General features: G+C 34.5%; 1 protein-coding gene across 2 annotated transcripts; it reads right to left on the bottom strand.

Annotated features, from left to right (window-relative positions):
- Positions 1 to 14,530, bottom strand: LOC141689910 (uncharacterized). 2 transcript variants are annotated; one of them, XM_074494437.1, is made up of 14 exons: positions 14,390 to 14,530; positions 12,462 to 12,921; positions 12,123 to 12,191; positions 11,921 to 12,028; positions 9,325 to 9,393; positions 8,974 to 9,117; positions 8,429 to 8,476; positions 6,787 to 6,893; positions 6,601 to 6,663; positions 5,797 to 5,848; positions 1,464 to 2,068; positions 643 to 846; positions 426 to 549; positions 1 to 265 (listed from the first exon to the last, which is right to left on the bottom strand). In XM_074494437.1, exons 2-14 carry the CDS (start codon positions 12,855 to 12,857, stop codon positions 179 to 181), a joined length of 2,076 nt encoding a protein of 691 aa, XP_074350538.1. In that variant the 5' UTR covers positions 12,858 to 12,921; positions 14,390 to 14,530; the 3' UTR covers positions 1 to 178. The 2 variants fall into 2 exon arrangements, with proteins under 2 accessions (XP_074350538.1, XP_074350539.1); XM_074494438.1 differs by lacking the exon at positions 8,429 to 8,476.
- Positions 14,531 to 17,056: the final 2,526 nt, after the last annotated feature.

Below are 17,056 nucleotides of genomic sequence, written 5' to 3'. Positions count from 1 at the left end.
TCAAATTTGAAGGGAGCATCCAATCAGATATATTACAATCTTATTTCCATAAAACGAGTCAAGTCATACAAGGCTACATATTTATAATAATTGCACATGAGAACATAAAGTACTCTGAAACTACATCATATTCATGAGTTTAACAATTGCAATCCATATACAGTCAATTTTCTCTCGGTCAGCTGTGCATCTTGTCATCTGGAGACCGGTCGCCACTTTTGAGCACCCAAACAGAGCCTCTTGAGACACATAATTCATTCATAACCTGCAGCAGCAGCAGCAGCAAAACATCACATTTAATGAGGAAACCATAACAAAGACATTTTTTTCTTCTAAACTTTGACATGATATACAACTCTGCCTTGCAGAAGTAAACTGTATAGAGCATGACAGAGAAAGTTGATTACTGATAAGAGTAATATGACCTTATTGTACTCGGCCATAGGTATGTCCTCCCTTTTGAGTGCAATTTTGGCAGCTTCAATGATGGTTGCCTTTTTAAGCTTTGCATTAGGCCCCTCAACAATAAGAAGATCAATAACAGTTTTCCTAAATGAAAACAAAAACAATTTAGCATCTACCAACTCCTATAGTTTACATAATGTAAAAGTCGTGTTGGAGAACATAACAAGCGGACATGACCTTAATCCATCATACGGGTGGTCTGTAGATGTCCTTGAAACATAGACACCATGAATATCTATAGCAACTTGATTAATGATTGCTCGAAGCTCCTCTGGAGGAGCATCCAGCCCGGTTGCTGCAGATCTCTCAAGAGCTCCACCTTTAGCATGAACGTCCTTTGATATTGCCACATCCCTTAGAAGTTGGCATATGCGATGGAAGCTGCCAAAATATTACAATAACCAAAAGTCCAGAAAATTGTAATGTTTTTTATCTCTGATGATAAAGTTTGTTTCATTTGAACGAAAAATATGAAATTGAATAAGAATCGTACACATTTAGTTACTGGAGAAGATCATAACAATGACCATTCAGTAGAAACCTACATGAAAATACAAGCAGCATATAAACCCCCCCCCCCACCACCACCACCACAAAAGGAACACTATGATATCGATATCATCTATTTATGCAACCACATAGTTCTAACACCAATCACACCGCTCAATACTGTGGCGTATTCAACATTTCCCACTCGACATCCAATACACCTTGCCATTTACCACCATAATTGGTCCGAATTGTCATAAGATAAAACAAATCATCAAAATCATCATTCTGCAACATCAATACCTAACTAGAAGGGTACTTGCAATATCATTCTATCAACTTCTAACTACATTAACATGTTCTATCACAAATGATAACAACATCCTCGAAAAAAGTGCTTAATAAAATACAACAAGAGCAGCATAAAATAATTGTTCGCTAAAATTGACACTCACCGTACTACAGGTCAATATCACAAGACTATTCGAGTAGTAGAGAAAAAACCATACCTGCAAACCTTGTTGCTTTGGAATAGTTTCTGAAGGGTCTTAACTAGTGCTTCACGAGTTTCATCTGAGATAAATGTCTTGGCAGGTGTTTTAGTTGAAGTTTTTGGCAAGCCTTTGCTAGCATTTTCTATTGATACATGCCTACCAGTCCTTTCGGTCTTTGAGGGATTCTTTAGGCCATGTCCACTGCGTTCTCCATAGATTTGGGTATTTAACTTTTCACCTCTACTTTCCCAAGCTTGTTCTTGTTCCTTGACAATATCAGGATAAAGTTGTACAAATGACTTGTCTTTAGGTTCCTTGAATTTCCAATCTCTCAAGGCCGATCTTTGAACAGCAAACACTCTGAGCACAATTTCCATTGCATTTTTTAATTTACTTTTTTGTGGTAAATCACTTCTACTGATGCAGTGACTCTTGCTAAACAAATACAGGGTGTAATCCCTAACTAAAGCATCAAGCCCTTGAAGTTCTAACAATGAACTTTTTGGAACCCATAGTCCTTGTACTAAATAACAGAGCTTCTTGAGCACTTCTAGAAGATCCTCAACAGAGTCATTTGGAGCTAGGTACTTAAGAACGTCAAAGCGATGGATCGGTGCTACCTATAATGAAATCATTTGTATAAATCAAAAAAAAAACTGAATGAATTAATAGCCAAGATCCAGACTGCTATTGTAAACTCAAAACATGCATACTTTTTTTATCATCTAAAAAATAACATTCTTTTGAATCGGCCAAATTACTTTTTAAAAAAACCATTCAAAGTACCAAGACTCTAGTGAACCAAAACATGGTAAAACATTTCACACAGTAGATCTCTAGTAGCAATACTATTTAGTACTACTGTTTTATGGTGCATCGGAGTCAATGGTCCTGTGAAAAACACCACTAAATTTTAAGATTAAGCCTCCGATATTCCTCAGCACATGTGCTCCGTTAGGCTTCACTTATTCTTTTCTATATTTTTCTCTCGGCCGTATTTTATATTTATTCATCCAGTAATGTGTTGGATTAATTAATTACATCTATCTCACAAACCATCTGGGAGAATACTTCATCCAACAAATTCCAGTACTCACAATGGATATTAAAATATTAAACTCCACTAAATAAAAGTTTAATTAGGCATATATAGAATTTCCCGACTTCAATATGTGGGGGATACTTCATAACTCATAAGTAATGCATATAAAAACTATTACTATAAGATAGTTTTATTAATAAGCGTCTTTCTATATTTAAACTACAACAAATATAATATTACATATGAAGGCTATTCATCTTCATCAATACAAAATTCAAGCACCAAAGTTAGTTTCTCACACATGACACACTGTCTTTGCATCAATAGACAGTTTGTTTACCTTTCTTATATCTAACCCCCTACCCCCTGCTTTTCCTCTATACATACAAAACTCATATATCATAAAAGAAAGAATCAGGTAGGCCCAGTAGGCCCGTCTCGAAGCAAGAACAGGCACGGATCTTTCAATTGACATGAGAACTGGGTCAGAACTCAGAAATCAGATGTTGGGAAAATTTAAGGCCTGAGAGGCGATTTTTAAAGCCACTGACATCGAAACTGTGCCGGCTATTGTTGATTCTTCTGTGAGACCCTCACGATCCCAAGTGAATGTTTTCATGATATAATCTTATGTTATGATACTTGAGAAAATTGATGAAAAATGTGTTTGAAATGATAGGAGTTTTTAATTAGTTTGCGTAAAATGGGTGTCACACTTTAGGCTCTTTAGGAAGTACATGTGTGACCGAAAACCCAACATCCCACATCATTTAGAATAAGTGTGTTTTGAAGCCTTTATAAAGGACACGCCAATAACTCAAGTATACCAAAGTTTGTTAGCTCTTCTGAACCGGCCTATGGTGGATTGTTGTGGCAGGTTGTTGAGTCTAATATGCATTTGGGTTGTCGGCTTGTGTTGTTATACCCAATCCAATCCATATTATGATATGTGATTTTAGGGTTGAACTAAAATAAAAAAAATTTGTTTGGTATTCAATCCATATTGCCACCCCTACATACTCCAATGCATATCCATAGTTGAATGGAAAACGGCATTAAAAGATAATTGGTTGTGTATTGAGAACTAGAGATGGTTATAGCCATCCTTGCCACCAGGAGCATAAGTTTCTAACAGACCCGGGATACATTTATACATTTTTATACATCTGTGCTAACTTTAGTAAACAAACATGGCTTTAGTAAACAATCATACTGCTTATGTTCATAACAATTCTTTTACAACAGAATTTTAATAAAAAGTATTTCATTTCTATTTATATTGTATCTTTCACAAAGAATCTTGCATTTGTTTCCTAAACTTATATTTCTTTAAACTGCGTCAGTACACATATTTTCTTTCACCTAAATACAGTATATGTATTATTCTTGTCTAAAACATAAATAGATGTGTTGTTCTAAAACCAAAAAATAATGTAACAAATATACAAACTGATAATATTAATACATACTTTCGGTTTTTAATAAACAATTGTATTTTTTTCTGGAAATATTGAAACAAAAATTTCTAACATGGGCATAAAAAAGGGTATCAATTTCAAACGTAAAGATTAATATAATAATATTTCATTGTACTTGCACGTAATAGGCACAAATATAATGAAACAAAGTTATTTCATTTCGATTAAATAACAGACTTACATAAAATGGTCCACTACAAATTATAACCTGATTTTTTAAACATACTTTTAACTAAAAAAAAAAAAAAGAGCTTAACGCTCCTAAGTACGTACTCACCTAACTTACATGAGTACAAATGAATTTTTAATGTGTATTTTTGTAATTATAAAATTGTATCAAAAAATAGAACTCCACCCATAAAAATACACCGCGTACTTATATAACTCTCCCCTAAGAACAAACTTAGGGGCATTTTTCTCTAAAAAAGTCTATCAATAAATTACTTATTTATTTTATAGTCACAAAATTATGTGATAATTTCATACTTAAGTCTTCATTTTAATAAAAATATCATACTAGTGTATTAATATTTTACTTTGAGAACACGAAAACTTTTAAGAAATTGTGAATGATTTCACTATATAAAATTATGAAGATTCGGTTATATAAGGGAAAATTGTTAGCTACAATAAAAGATTATCCATAGAAGATAATTATTATTTTGATAAAAAAAAAACTTTAATTTAGAACATAAAATTTAATCTTTACATTAATAATAAGTAACTAATTAACAATGATGGTCTACAAAATTTGTTAACTTTTTAAATGACTAATAAACCTCCATTACCTAAACTCAACTATCCTCGTTAATACACAACTTCACCCATTTTCTCTATCTTGTACCACAAGTAAACAATTTACACACAAAGAATTTTTCTAATATAAATTAATTATTATGCAAAATTAACAAAATGTGCACATTGATAATAAATTTCACACGAAAAAGAAATATAAATAAGATGTATGATATTTGAAGTTTATGCGATTAAAACTTCTCTTTCTTAACCAGGCCTAGAGTGAAAAATGTCTCAAATTTTACTAATAATGTTAGGATCAAGCGCTTACCACTACGTCAAAAGTAGCTACTTCTCCAGGCACAATAATAACCTTTATAGCGTAGCAGCCAGCGCCACGTTTCGATATAGGGAGATGGCTGGACACACCAACAATCCCCCACCCCAATATCTGCCAGCACTACCAAGTCCCCGTCTGAGAAATGGTTGTCCCCGTCTGAGACCATGGCTGCACAGCACAACATGCCTTTGGCATAAATCTCATAAATATGCACGACAGTGGGAATCGAACCCGTGACCTGCTCTGATACCACTTGTTAGGATCAAGCGCTTACCACTACGCCAAAATCAGCTACTTCTGGAGAAGGCGCAACTATAACCTTTACAGAGTAGCAGCCAGCGCCAGGTTTTGATATAGGGACACTTTGATATAGGGAGATGTTGGACACCCCAACAAATAATTTAGAAAAATATTAAATCACCAAGGCTTTGGCACACCTACAATGGTTTTCCTTGTGCTTGCAACATCATCAACCAACTAGAGATGGAGTGCAAGTTGGTCCACTTCAAATGAAAGATAAAAGAGTTAAACAAAATGATTGGTAAATTTAAAATTTGTTGGTTAAAATTTGCATCCAGCGTCGGAATACAAGTAACGTTTTAACACAAAAAAGTAATTTTTGTTGTCATATTATAGCAATGGCTATATTCATTTTCCATTTAGGATCGGAATTGCAGTTAAATATAAGCCAATAAACCAACGGTTGTCACAAATACTTATTAAAGATTTCATGTAAGAATTAGAGTCACAAACCTTACACAACCAAGTCTTTAAGCGGTCTTCAAGCGGTAATGTAAGCAGATACCTGAAATATCATTATACAAATCTAAAGACATTGACATTACAAATACCATATATGAATTCTGAACTTCCATTCACTGGGACCGAGCAATACTTCTCCATATAGGAAGAACAGAGGCATGCCAAGTTCATGTAGAAAACTAGAAAAGTATTAACATGCATTCCAGTAGACAAAATAAAAGGACTAGTATACCATCTGGAGTGGAACAGAGTAATAGATATATATAATAAAATCTTATTTTGAATTCTTCAAGGATAAGTCACTCACGAACTTATATTCCAATGTCTAAAATATGAAAGAATGTTGGTGCAAAAAGACATCTAAACAACAGAACTTTTCCGAAAAAGAAATTTGAGCCAAATGAGCACAAGAGTAATTTATGAAGTAAATGCATATCCCTGTGAACAGTTGTCTTAGTAGAAACATGTGGTGCAAAGAGCCCTAGAGCCCATCGGTTAAGCCCCGCCATAATTCTAGCATTTGTCTACAATAACAAATTACTCTAACCTCAGTAGTAAAAACAAGGGTAAGAAACTAGTTGAAAATAATATGCATCTTTTGACTCAAGAAGTGAATGGAACTCAAATGGTGACAAAAGAGGGTGGGATAAGGTACTGAGTTTTCTGACAACAACTTCTTCACATGAAGTAGAGATGTTTGGGGGAACAACTGTCCTATTCACACACACACATCTAGTCTTTTAAATGATAAATTACGATAAATCAGGACCACATTGAGTTATCAATAGCAGCTACCTTTTAGATGGACCTCCTTGTTGATTTGAACCCCCGGGACAAAAGGAATCAACGTAATCAAACCTACAAAATTTGTGAACAAAATTACTTTAAATACAAAATCACCTTTAAACTTGCACAACCTATTAAAAGATTAATTGACTTGAGAACAGAAAAAATTGAGAAAATATGGTATTAATGGCATACGAGCTCATTGAAAATTCTATCTCAGAGCCTTCTTCTCCCACCATTTTTTGTAGATATTTGCTAGAAGCATCACTCTTTGCACCATGATACTTCAGATGGATCCAATTCTGAGTGTAGAACAAAAATAATCTTAGATATTCTAAGATAACATTAAACTGATTAAGATATATTCGAAGGAAAACGATCATTAAACAATTCACAAGCTGTAACATTATATGTGGTCTACTTGGCTTTGCAATAAGGTGACTATTAGGGAGCAGTTAACACAATCATTTATTGGATACAGTTAGTATGTTCGTTGTAAGTGTTAGCCTTTTGTTCTTTTTCTAATAGAAGACACGCCCAATTTCCTCCGTCTATTCTCGAAACATGATAGCCTTTCGCTTCAAATTCAAGATTTACTAATTCATTTCGAAGATTAGGTTTATGTGGATCAATTCTCACTCGACCTTGCTAACCCCTTTCAAAGTTTCACTGTGTCTCTGAGAAAATTGTTTCAGTCTTCCAGTTATTATGGTAATTTTTCCTGCAAGTCCACTGTTGCTGAGTTAATTATATGTAGTTAAGTGCCCAGGTATATGTAGGTATATGTATGTATATTATTAGTAAATTATGCAGTAGAATAATTTAATACTCCTTCTCCCTCTGTCCCTACCATTTCTTTACATTTTCCTTTTTGGATGTACTATCCAATTCTTTACATTTCAAAACTTACCAAAAATAGTCAATGCGTCCCACCACTTTCTCACTTTTCCTCCCTTTTCACACTACTTTTACTCCACTATTTCCCTTTTATACATTAAAAATCAATAGGTCCCACCACTTCATCCACTTTTCTTTCCCTTTTTCACTAGTTTATACATATTTCTTAACCTCCATACCCAAACCAAACGTAAAAAATTGGTTGGGACGGAGGGAGTAATACATATTGAAAATGTATAGAATGAGAACATGACAACTAAAGCTTTACAAGACTCAAGTCTGCTTAATTGTTCATACCTAATTACAATTATAAATTATAAGAGTGACAAGAACATGCTTTTTCTAGTAAGTTTGTATGTATTGATTAGTTTTGTGCATTTGAAAGGTTAATTATACATAATTAAGATTTTGTTTGTGATTCATCTGCCAATCATCTAAAGTCTTATCAGCGGCCACAACGATAGACTACTAAAAGATTCTACTCTTTTCTTTTTATTCATATTTAAAAAAGCATTTAAGTAAAGCTCCTGCTCTTCTCAGTCAACATTTTTTACCGCGTCAGAGCCCAAGGCTACACAATTGATATTATAATCTAGCAGTATAAAAATGGGAAAAGCTTGTGGCAATATTAATCGCTTCTTAAACGCAGCGGTTTCTTGACAAATGAGACAGCTAAACCTTTTGTTACCAAGCATCTTTATCTTCCCCGGAGCTTCAAAAGAGGAAGCAGATAATTCACTTACTTTTACATGTCATGGGCACCATCTGCAGCAGGTCCTTATAGAACTTCAGCTATGAACTATGATAACAACGAATCTAGCTTAGAAGAATACAGAAATCACAGAACTCTGCAATCCTAGGCCACAGAGAAGTAACAAACATACCGGGCCTAGAAATTTAGAGCTATATGATTCTATACAACGAAAAGAGTGTCGTGTACCTCTCCTAAATCTTTCAATGCCTTGTTTAGGACTTCCGTCTGCTTATTCTGCAGTATAGACACAGGACGTAGAATCCAATTTCAGTAAGATACAGATAACTAGAAATTGGATTAAGGATATAATCAGTAGACAAGGTAAGCTCAGGTACGCACCTACTACTATTAACCGCCCCTCCCCCCCCCCCCCCAAACGCACACAAATATATCATATCTGTACTCAGTAATAACGAAAATTGGATCAAGGATATAATTAGTAGACCCGGTCAGTTCAGGTACACGCACAAAAAGATTGCGGAACGACTTGCTATGAGGTATCTTATGCACCTATAAGTAACCATGATTACTATAAATAATCCTTCAGAGTTGTATCCCTTATAAAAAACGCACTCCCATGTACTCCCCTGCATGGGTAAACTATTTAACAATTTCTAAATAGCCATGTAAATTATAGAAAATTTTGCTCCTAAAATGCGTCCTAACTCCTAAATTTGTGAAACTGAGTAAACTTCAATGACCTTCGAAAAAATAAAGATAAATAAACTGACCTGTTTCTTTGATGGTCCAAATTTTTCTTCCCCGACTGCACCCTCATCATAGTGTACCGTATTCTTCTTTCTTAACACCCCAGATCCAAAATATTGCATTGATGGCCGGAGCTGGACTGCTGCATGCACGGCATTCAGGTGCAACTGCAAGAATGTAATGACAATATACTGAGCATTCTACAGAGCTATCTTGTTAGAATACATGTTGAAACCCTACAACTTTGAGGTCAAGATCCCACAACCAGGTAACTCACATTTTCTTTTGTCATTTTACATTTTATTCTAAATTGATAATTATAGTCTCAAACTTGAATAATTAGCAGCAGAACATCATAACTATAAAGAGCTTACCTTATTTCCTTTTAGCAATCCAACAGCATATCCACTCCTGCAAGGTAAGTTCCATAAAGATGACAAAACCTAAAAAGAAATCATGAGCAGTCAGCCATTTTCAATATTCTTGCTATTAAATAACTTTACCTAATAATAATAATTAGTATATAGTTACTAGGTGACGATAAAAAGGATAAGGAACTGTCATCTCCAACTAAAATATGTAATAAATAATCAAGCTGTGGAGTACTAGCAGTCCACCAGCCACTAGGAATACCTAAAAACCACTGACCAATGAATAACTTAAGTACTAAGCGTGCATAATTGAGTGTGAGGAGCCACACGTGGTGGCTTTGACCTGTCTATCTGCATTCTCTCTTGTTTAAAATGCTAATTTATATTATAATATTAAAGCGGAAGTAGAGATTTGTTGGTAAGTTTGTTGGTATGATGGACCTTCAATGGGTTTTTTTAGTCATCTAAGTAGAATATATATCAGTTGTATATTAATAACACGGTACTAATAACATGGATTTTTTTAATGTCTAGATAGAATTCTATTATAATTACAACTCTTATTAGTGACATAATTATACGAAAATTACAAGATATATTGTATATATTTAAAATGCATTACAACTATAAATTTACAATATGTTTTTTTTATAAAAATAAAATAATACTGTATTAATAAAACCCATGCACCGCAAGGGATATAAGATGATATATAGCATAATGCTGTAATGCTGGAAAAGAGAGAATGTTAATATGTCATTACCTTATATGACAAATATAAAGAAATATTTATATTGGAGTGGAAGACCGGAAGGTAGTATTTTTGTTATAGATTAAATACTGGTTGATGTTTCGGCATAAATAGGACGTGTAAGTGATAATATTGTCTAATCGCCTACTCAGTCGCTCATCTACTGATGATTTGTGATGATTATAGCACTAACTCTTCTTAGAAAACCAAAAATCGTTTTTGCAAAAAAAAATACTAATTCAAATCAACAGGAAAACTTCCACCAGTAGACTATTTATACTATGTAATTAAATGTTGTATTGCTGATAAACCCCATATTGCAAGTGGAACTATACAAACTTGGTATTATCTCATACAGTTTCGGGATGACTAAAATTTCTAAACAAGAGGACCTCTGCTTAATGGCACTCAATAGGGGTGTCAATTTCGGGTAATGGGTCGGGTTTACTGTACCCGGTTCTATATTCTCATCAACCCGAAATTGACCTGTGTTAACCTGAAAATAATTAAAATTAATTATTTTAACTATATAAATAATTTTTATTTAAAATATATATAATTAACTTTGTAAGATGCTAAGTGAATAAATTATAAATATATTATACATGTATACAATTATGTAATATAAGTTTAGATATTTTATATAATATACGTGTAATAAATTTTTGGGTCGGGTTCGGGTATACCCAAACCGAACCGACCTGACTTTTTCGAGTAAATTTTTACCCGACCTGAAACTCAAACTACTTGACCCAAATTCGTACTTCTCCTTTCAGATTTGTGTTGGGTTTCGGGTTGTATCAAATTTTGACGCCCCTAGTACAGTGCCTAAAAGAACACGCTTTGCATTAACAGTGCACAGATCATGAGTGCAGATATCAATCCTCCCATAACCACTTCCACCATTGTCCATTGCTATGACCTATCATGAACTAGACCATGCAGTATGACTAGAAATTTGTGGATTGCAGCGGACCAGCCAGTATGGACTATAAAATAGCATTGACAGATAATTTGTTTGTCAAAGCACAGAAAGATCCACGAGACTATAGGATATTTAGGAACTTTAATATCCAAATTATATACCATTGAATCATTGATCAGCAGAGCTAAGAAATCTTGTGAACGCCAAATGACCAAATGATAAAATCTCTCGGCATCAACTTAAAATTATAAATGCATTTCAGGTGATGCATTTTAACAGGAAAGCACAATGAAGAAAAACAGATTTACAAATCAAGTGCTGTGGGAATAAAACCATTTTAATCAACCAACAGCAAAGTTTTCAATGCATATACCAGAAGATTGTCTAAGATTAAGCAACTATTAAACAGATGATTGTTTATTGGTTTATTTCACATGCTTTAACCAAATATAAGCAAATAACGGAACAGTAGACCAAAATGTCACTTTTGAGTGCTAAATGGTCCAAAATGTCACTTTTGAAAATAATGGCCCAAAATGTCACTTCAAAACGGTACTTCGTCTTCCGTTTTGTATTTTTAATGCAAAACGGTACATAGTGTTCCGTTTTGGTCTTTTAATTTTTTTTTAAATTTTTTTATAATGTGCAAAACGGTGGTTGAAGTAGCGTTTTGGCTCAAAACGGTACATCATATAGCGTTTTGTACCAAAACGGAACTTCATCTACCGTTTTGCGCATAAAAAAAAATTCAAAATGCCAAAACGTTACACGAAGTTCCGTTTTAGGTGTTTTACATAAACGGTACATGATGTACCGTTTTGAAGTGACATTTAGGACCATTTTTAACCCCCAAGTGACATTTAGGGCCACCACCCCAAATAACGGCATCAAACAATAACTTTGTTATGTAAACGAAGAAAGACCTGCTTTGTCATCTTCACACCGGTATTTGAATCTGGGTCATAATTTTTCGAATCAAAATCTACTGATAAATCAATCTCGACTTCTGAGGATGCTGGTTTTACTCTTACCTACAATAAAGAAGAAAATCTCTGACATTTAAACAAGAAATGAGTGGCATGTTTATGTCTATACATGAAGTTGCTTTGGAAGATCCATACAGACCTCTTCGCATCGTTCATCCAGTTCGTAAGGTCGCCAACAGGGCTTTAATGGATATTGCATAACGTAAAGCTGAATAAATAATAGAGAGCTCTGTCAAACTCATATTATTTGTATCCATACAACCATCAGTTCGAAAGACTACATTTGTTATGGACTATTATAAAAAAATGAAGTTAACTTTTAACATGAATGAGTTAATACTATTGTTAAATAGAATTTAAGGATTTCAAAATCTCGTGACTTCAAGATTGTAGTCTGTTAATTAGGAAAAAAAAATTATAATTCGTTATTTCAGGATGGAGGTACTGGCTGATAGCAAAGTGAGAAATAGGGATTGACCAGCGAGTTAGAGTCCATGGATGGTGTGAAGAATACATCAATTTCTCGAACAACAGGATCTTCATCTTTGTGATGGTCTTCTTCCATCAGATCTTCTTCTGGCTGGTTTACTTCAGTCTTCAAGTCAGTGTCCATTTTTAGGATATCGTCTCTATTGGATGCGACCACACAAGATGAATCCATTTTTATCTTAATGGTATTACCAGCATCAGCAGCTGCTATTAATAGTTCTGCTGATTCCTCCTTCATTGAAGGTAGAACGGAATTGGTACCAAATTCTGGTTTCAGTGGTTTGGTTTTAGGTTTGGGTTTGAATTTAGAGTTCTTAGGGGCAAATCTGGTAGACCTTGATAGAGCCTGGCTGGGACCCTCAAGTTCGTCCAGGACCATGTCCATGGCTGTCGTTTACCTTAGATGTGGCTTGAGAGTACCACTGATAGACGATGTGCTTTCCCCCACACTGAAATAGAACAAAGGACATTGAAGTTAGCACGAAATCAAATGAGTAACCCATTTTGAGTTATAGGTTCTAAAAAGAGTGACCCCTTATCTTTCTTATAAGCTAAGTTATTAGTAATGACTCCTTAGTCATTCTCACTAGCAAGTACCCGTACCTATCAATAATTTTTTATCCCAACATGATATTTCATAATCCATGACAAATTATACAAATATTTGTAGTACACATAGCCGGTATGCAAATGAAGTGTTTGAGATTCCATACATTTTTTCTGACATTACATAATCATAGAGGCAGGAAGGGTGCTAAGACTATTTAATTTTCACCTCATTAATGTCATAATTTCCCTATATGGTTCACCTTTTGCAATCCACAACCACAATATAGTCCATCCTTATAACACAGAAATTCAACATTCAACATCTTAAATTCTTTTGAATTTCTGTTTAAGATTTATGTGAACTACAAACCAAAAATTGATCTATATTTACACAACACTAGTATGCAGACTTCGGAAAAGCATTTCAGCTCAGAATAAAAAAATCATAGAACATATTCAAGGCATTACTAGAAGCTTGTCTTATATATTTATATATATTAAGCATATAAATACAAAACAAACATTTAGAAAATAAAGGGAGAGACGATATATACATTTGGGGTTCAACATTTAATATTTGGAATCCTGATCACTCAGATATTTCATAGCTATGACAAGTAGCCTATGAGTTTTAAGATGCAATAGTCACCAAGGGCACAAAGTTTTTTATTCAGTTCAGTTCTTAGTTGTCCAAGTTCAAGATACCCAAAGTTCACATGTATTTTACTTGTGTGAAATACATGTTGTACACGTAAGTCCAGCTGCACAAGACCCAAACATGACTCAATTCGTAACCCGATTTACCGAGAGAAACCTTGAAAGTGAACCGAACACGACCTGCACAACCCGAAACTCACCGAAATGTCCGGTTATTAAGAATTTCATTCATTTTCACTTTAATATTTGTTTTCATTTAACTTTTGGTATTTTTAACTTGCCCAAAATTGACCCGATTACAAATTACAAACACAACCTGAAACCCGAAATTGCCACCCCTACTTCCTGCATTCCGTCCCTAGGCTTCCGAAATAGAGCTTAAATCCACCAATTTGAGAAATACTGTTCTATTCCAATTCCTGCTAATTTTAAACCCCCGGGGTCATTTTTTTCCCTATAATTACCTTTTATCAAAAAAATTCATAACATCCTTGGCAGCTTGGAGCCACTTAAGAATTCCTTAAACGGTAATCTTCAAGTACTCGATAATTTGTTAAAGGACTTTTATCAAACACTTAACATCTCAAAAAAAAGGACTTGAAATCGAGTAGTTTGTGCTCGAAATGAAAAAAATGCAAACATCGTTGATTTCAGAAACAGCTTATCAGAAACATACTAGTAATATTGAGGGGGAGGGGAGGGGGTACTAACGTGAGAGCAGGTGGCGCATCACAGGATTCCAGAGCTCGAGCAGGAGATTAACGGAATTTAAGATTACAAAAAATTACTCGGTAGCAGTAGAGCAGTATGGATAGGAATAACATAAATGATTACCTCCGGCCCAAATGTCATTTTTTAGTCAAATGGCTCAAAATCTGAAAAGTTGACCCCAAATATCAATTGAAAATGGAATTGGATTTAAGTTTTTCAAAATAAACAAAAAATGCAGTTTCGTGTTAAGTTTTTTCATAATAATTTTTTTTATTTTTTTTTAAATAAAAAAAAACGCAGTTTCGTTTTGTATTTTTGTTTAAAAACGTGGTTTCAAAGTGTGTTCTTGATGAAAACGCAATTTCAGAAATTGTTTAGGTCAAAAACGCATTCTCGTCTTTGGTTTATGGATATAAAAATGGGGTTTTAAACATAATTTTTCGTAAAAACGCAATTTCTAACCGAGTTTTTCTCATTATGCGAAAAAAAAACAAAATGCAGATCAAAAATGAGTTAATATGAAAAAATTATCTTGAGGTTTGCATTTTGCCCCCTAAACATGAATTGAAAATGCGTTTTCAATTTTTTTTTAAAAAAATATTGAAAACAAAACACGAAATTGTGATTTTTATTAATAACAAAAACTTCAACCAAAACTCCGCTTTGGAGTGGCATTTGGGGCCAATTATTTAGAAAGTGACATTGGGTGTCATTTCACCCCAAACAGTGACATTAGTCCGTCCCAAAATATAACTCTAAATAAAAAGAAAAAATTATAAATTATTTTTCAGTTTTTTCTTTTATAAATGAAAATATATATTAAATTTAAATTTTAAAAAAAATGCAAAACTATGATTTAATACATGTATAATTTTATAAAATATATTTAATGAAAAAATTATTATTTTATTTACAATTTTTAAAATTATTTATATTCTACAAGTATGCAAGCTGAATATTTATAATAAAAAAATACATTTCAAAGTATTTTAATTGCAAAAATACATTAATCTTCAATGAAATAATAAATAAATAGAGAAAATGACTAAAAAAACTCTTTTTGGAGAGAGTTAATCAGCAAAATATCAAATTTTCAAAAGTAAGCGTTACCTACCCACCATATATTTTTTGTGTGATTTAACACTTTTTTTAAATTTTAGGGTTGTTGTACCTTTCCGCTGATCAAGGTATAAGCATGATGAAAATCTTTTATTGCTTTTGTTGGACCAAGACAAAACGACCCAAAAAAATCATAGTTATAATAATTATGACATTATGTAAAGCCCAAGAAGGCCCAATTTGTAAGATAAAGCCCATTTGGGACTTGGTATAAATAAAGGACAACAACCTCATTAAAAGAGGTTGACAAATTAAGTAAAGAGATCATCTCCTAAAATTGTAGTCTAATAATAATAATAATATTGTTGGCACATCATTTGGTGCTAGAAAGAGCTTTGCTTTAACAGATCCAGCCAGAAAATGATTGTAGAAGAGATTGATCCGGGAACAGCCGGACCAACACAAGTGAAAGAATTGACGGCAGAACCTGCCGCCGATGCCTCGGCCTCCGAGGGCTGTGAGCCTCCGAAGCAGTTGGTATTAAAGCCAAAATATTTGTTTCCTCCTCCGGAAAACCTTCTTGAGGATCAACCGGGGAGCTGGAAAAATACACAACAAAGAGACAAAAAGAGGAAATCTGTGTCAGATCAGCGTTTTAGAATACAAACCTCCAGAGGCAAAAAAGTTCTTTCAAGCGACATGAGACTGCATTTAGAAAAGAAAGAAAAGCTAAGAATTCAAAACCAAGAAGATATGGAAGAGCCGGAAGAACCAGTTGATTCAGATGAAGAGCTAGAGTTACTAGAGCGCGAGACTCGGAGGCTGCAGGTCAAACTCGAGCGAAAGCGCGAAATTTACCGTCTTAGACGAGAGCTCCAACAAACAACGATACAGAGCCAGGAGCAAGATGAAGAATTTTATGATGATGACAATGATGCAGAGTATGAATACGAGCCATCGGCAGAGTCGACCTACTCACAACCTCGTGAGCGTCGACAGCGGACAGTGTCGTCCGCCGAGGTTTCACGCCAAACTGAATCAACGGAGTCTATATCACATGAAGAATTTACCAAAATGCAGTTGGAAATCGCTCAAATGCGCAACATCATGAGGAATCAATCGGGATTCCAAACCGTCTCTGAAAGCCCCTTATCCCTCCTCCTCGAGAAAGCACGTATCGACAGAACATTAAAAACCCCATCCCTCGATCACTTCGACGGATCATCAGACCCTTTGGCATTTCTCAACACATTCGACGGACGATTGGCCTTCTTCGGCCACTCAGAAATCGCCCGTTGTCAGTTTTTCTCTACACGCCTTCAAGGCACAGCACTCCGATGGTATACCAATCTGCGACCTCGATCCATTGATTCATGGGCAACCTTAAAAAGCAAATTCCAAGCCCGGTTCTCTAGTAATTACAAAGGCATCAAGGTCACAGCATCTTTGATGACAATGCATCAGCGCTCAGGTGCGAGCCTTCGAAGTTTTTTAACCCGATTTAGGGAAGAGATCGCCGAGATTCCAGATTTAATTGAACAAATGGCCGTCAACTTCTTAACGGCAGGCATCGATAAGTCACGACACGGATTACTCCTAGAAGAAATT

The sequence above is a fragment of the Apium graveolens genome, chromosome 10, assembly GCF_009905375.1.
Source record: "Apium graveolens cultivar Ventura chromosome 10, ASM990537v1, whole genome shotgun sequence".
Lineage (NCBI taxonomy): Eukaryota > Viridiplantae > Streptophyta > Magnoliopsida > Apiales > Apiaceae > Apium > Apium graveolens.
The sequence above is the reverse complement of the archived record's forward strand: the minus strand, read 5'-3'. Positions and strand labels throughout refer to the sequence as shown.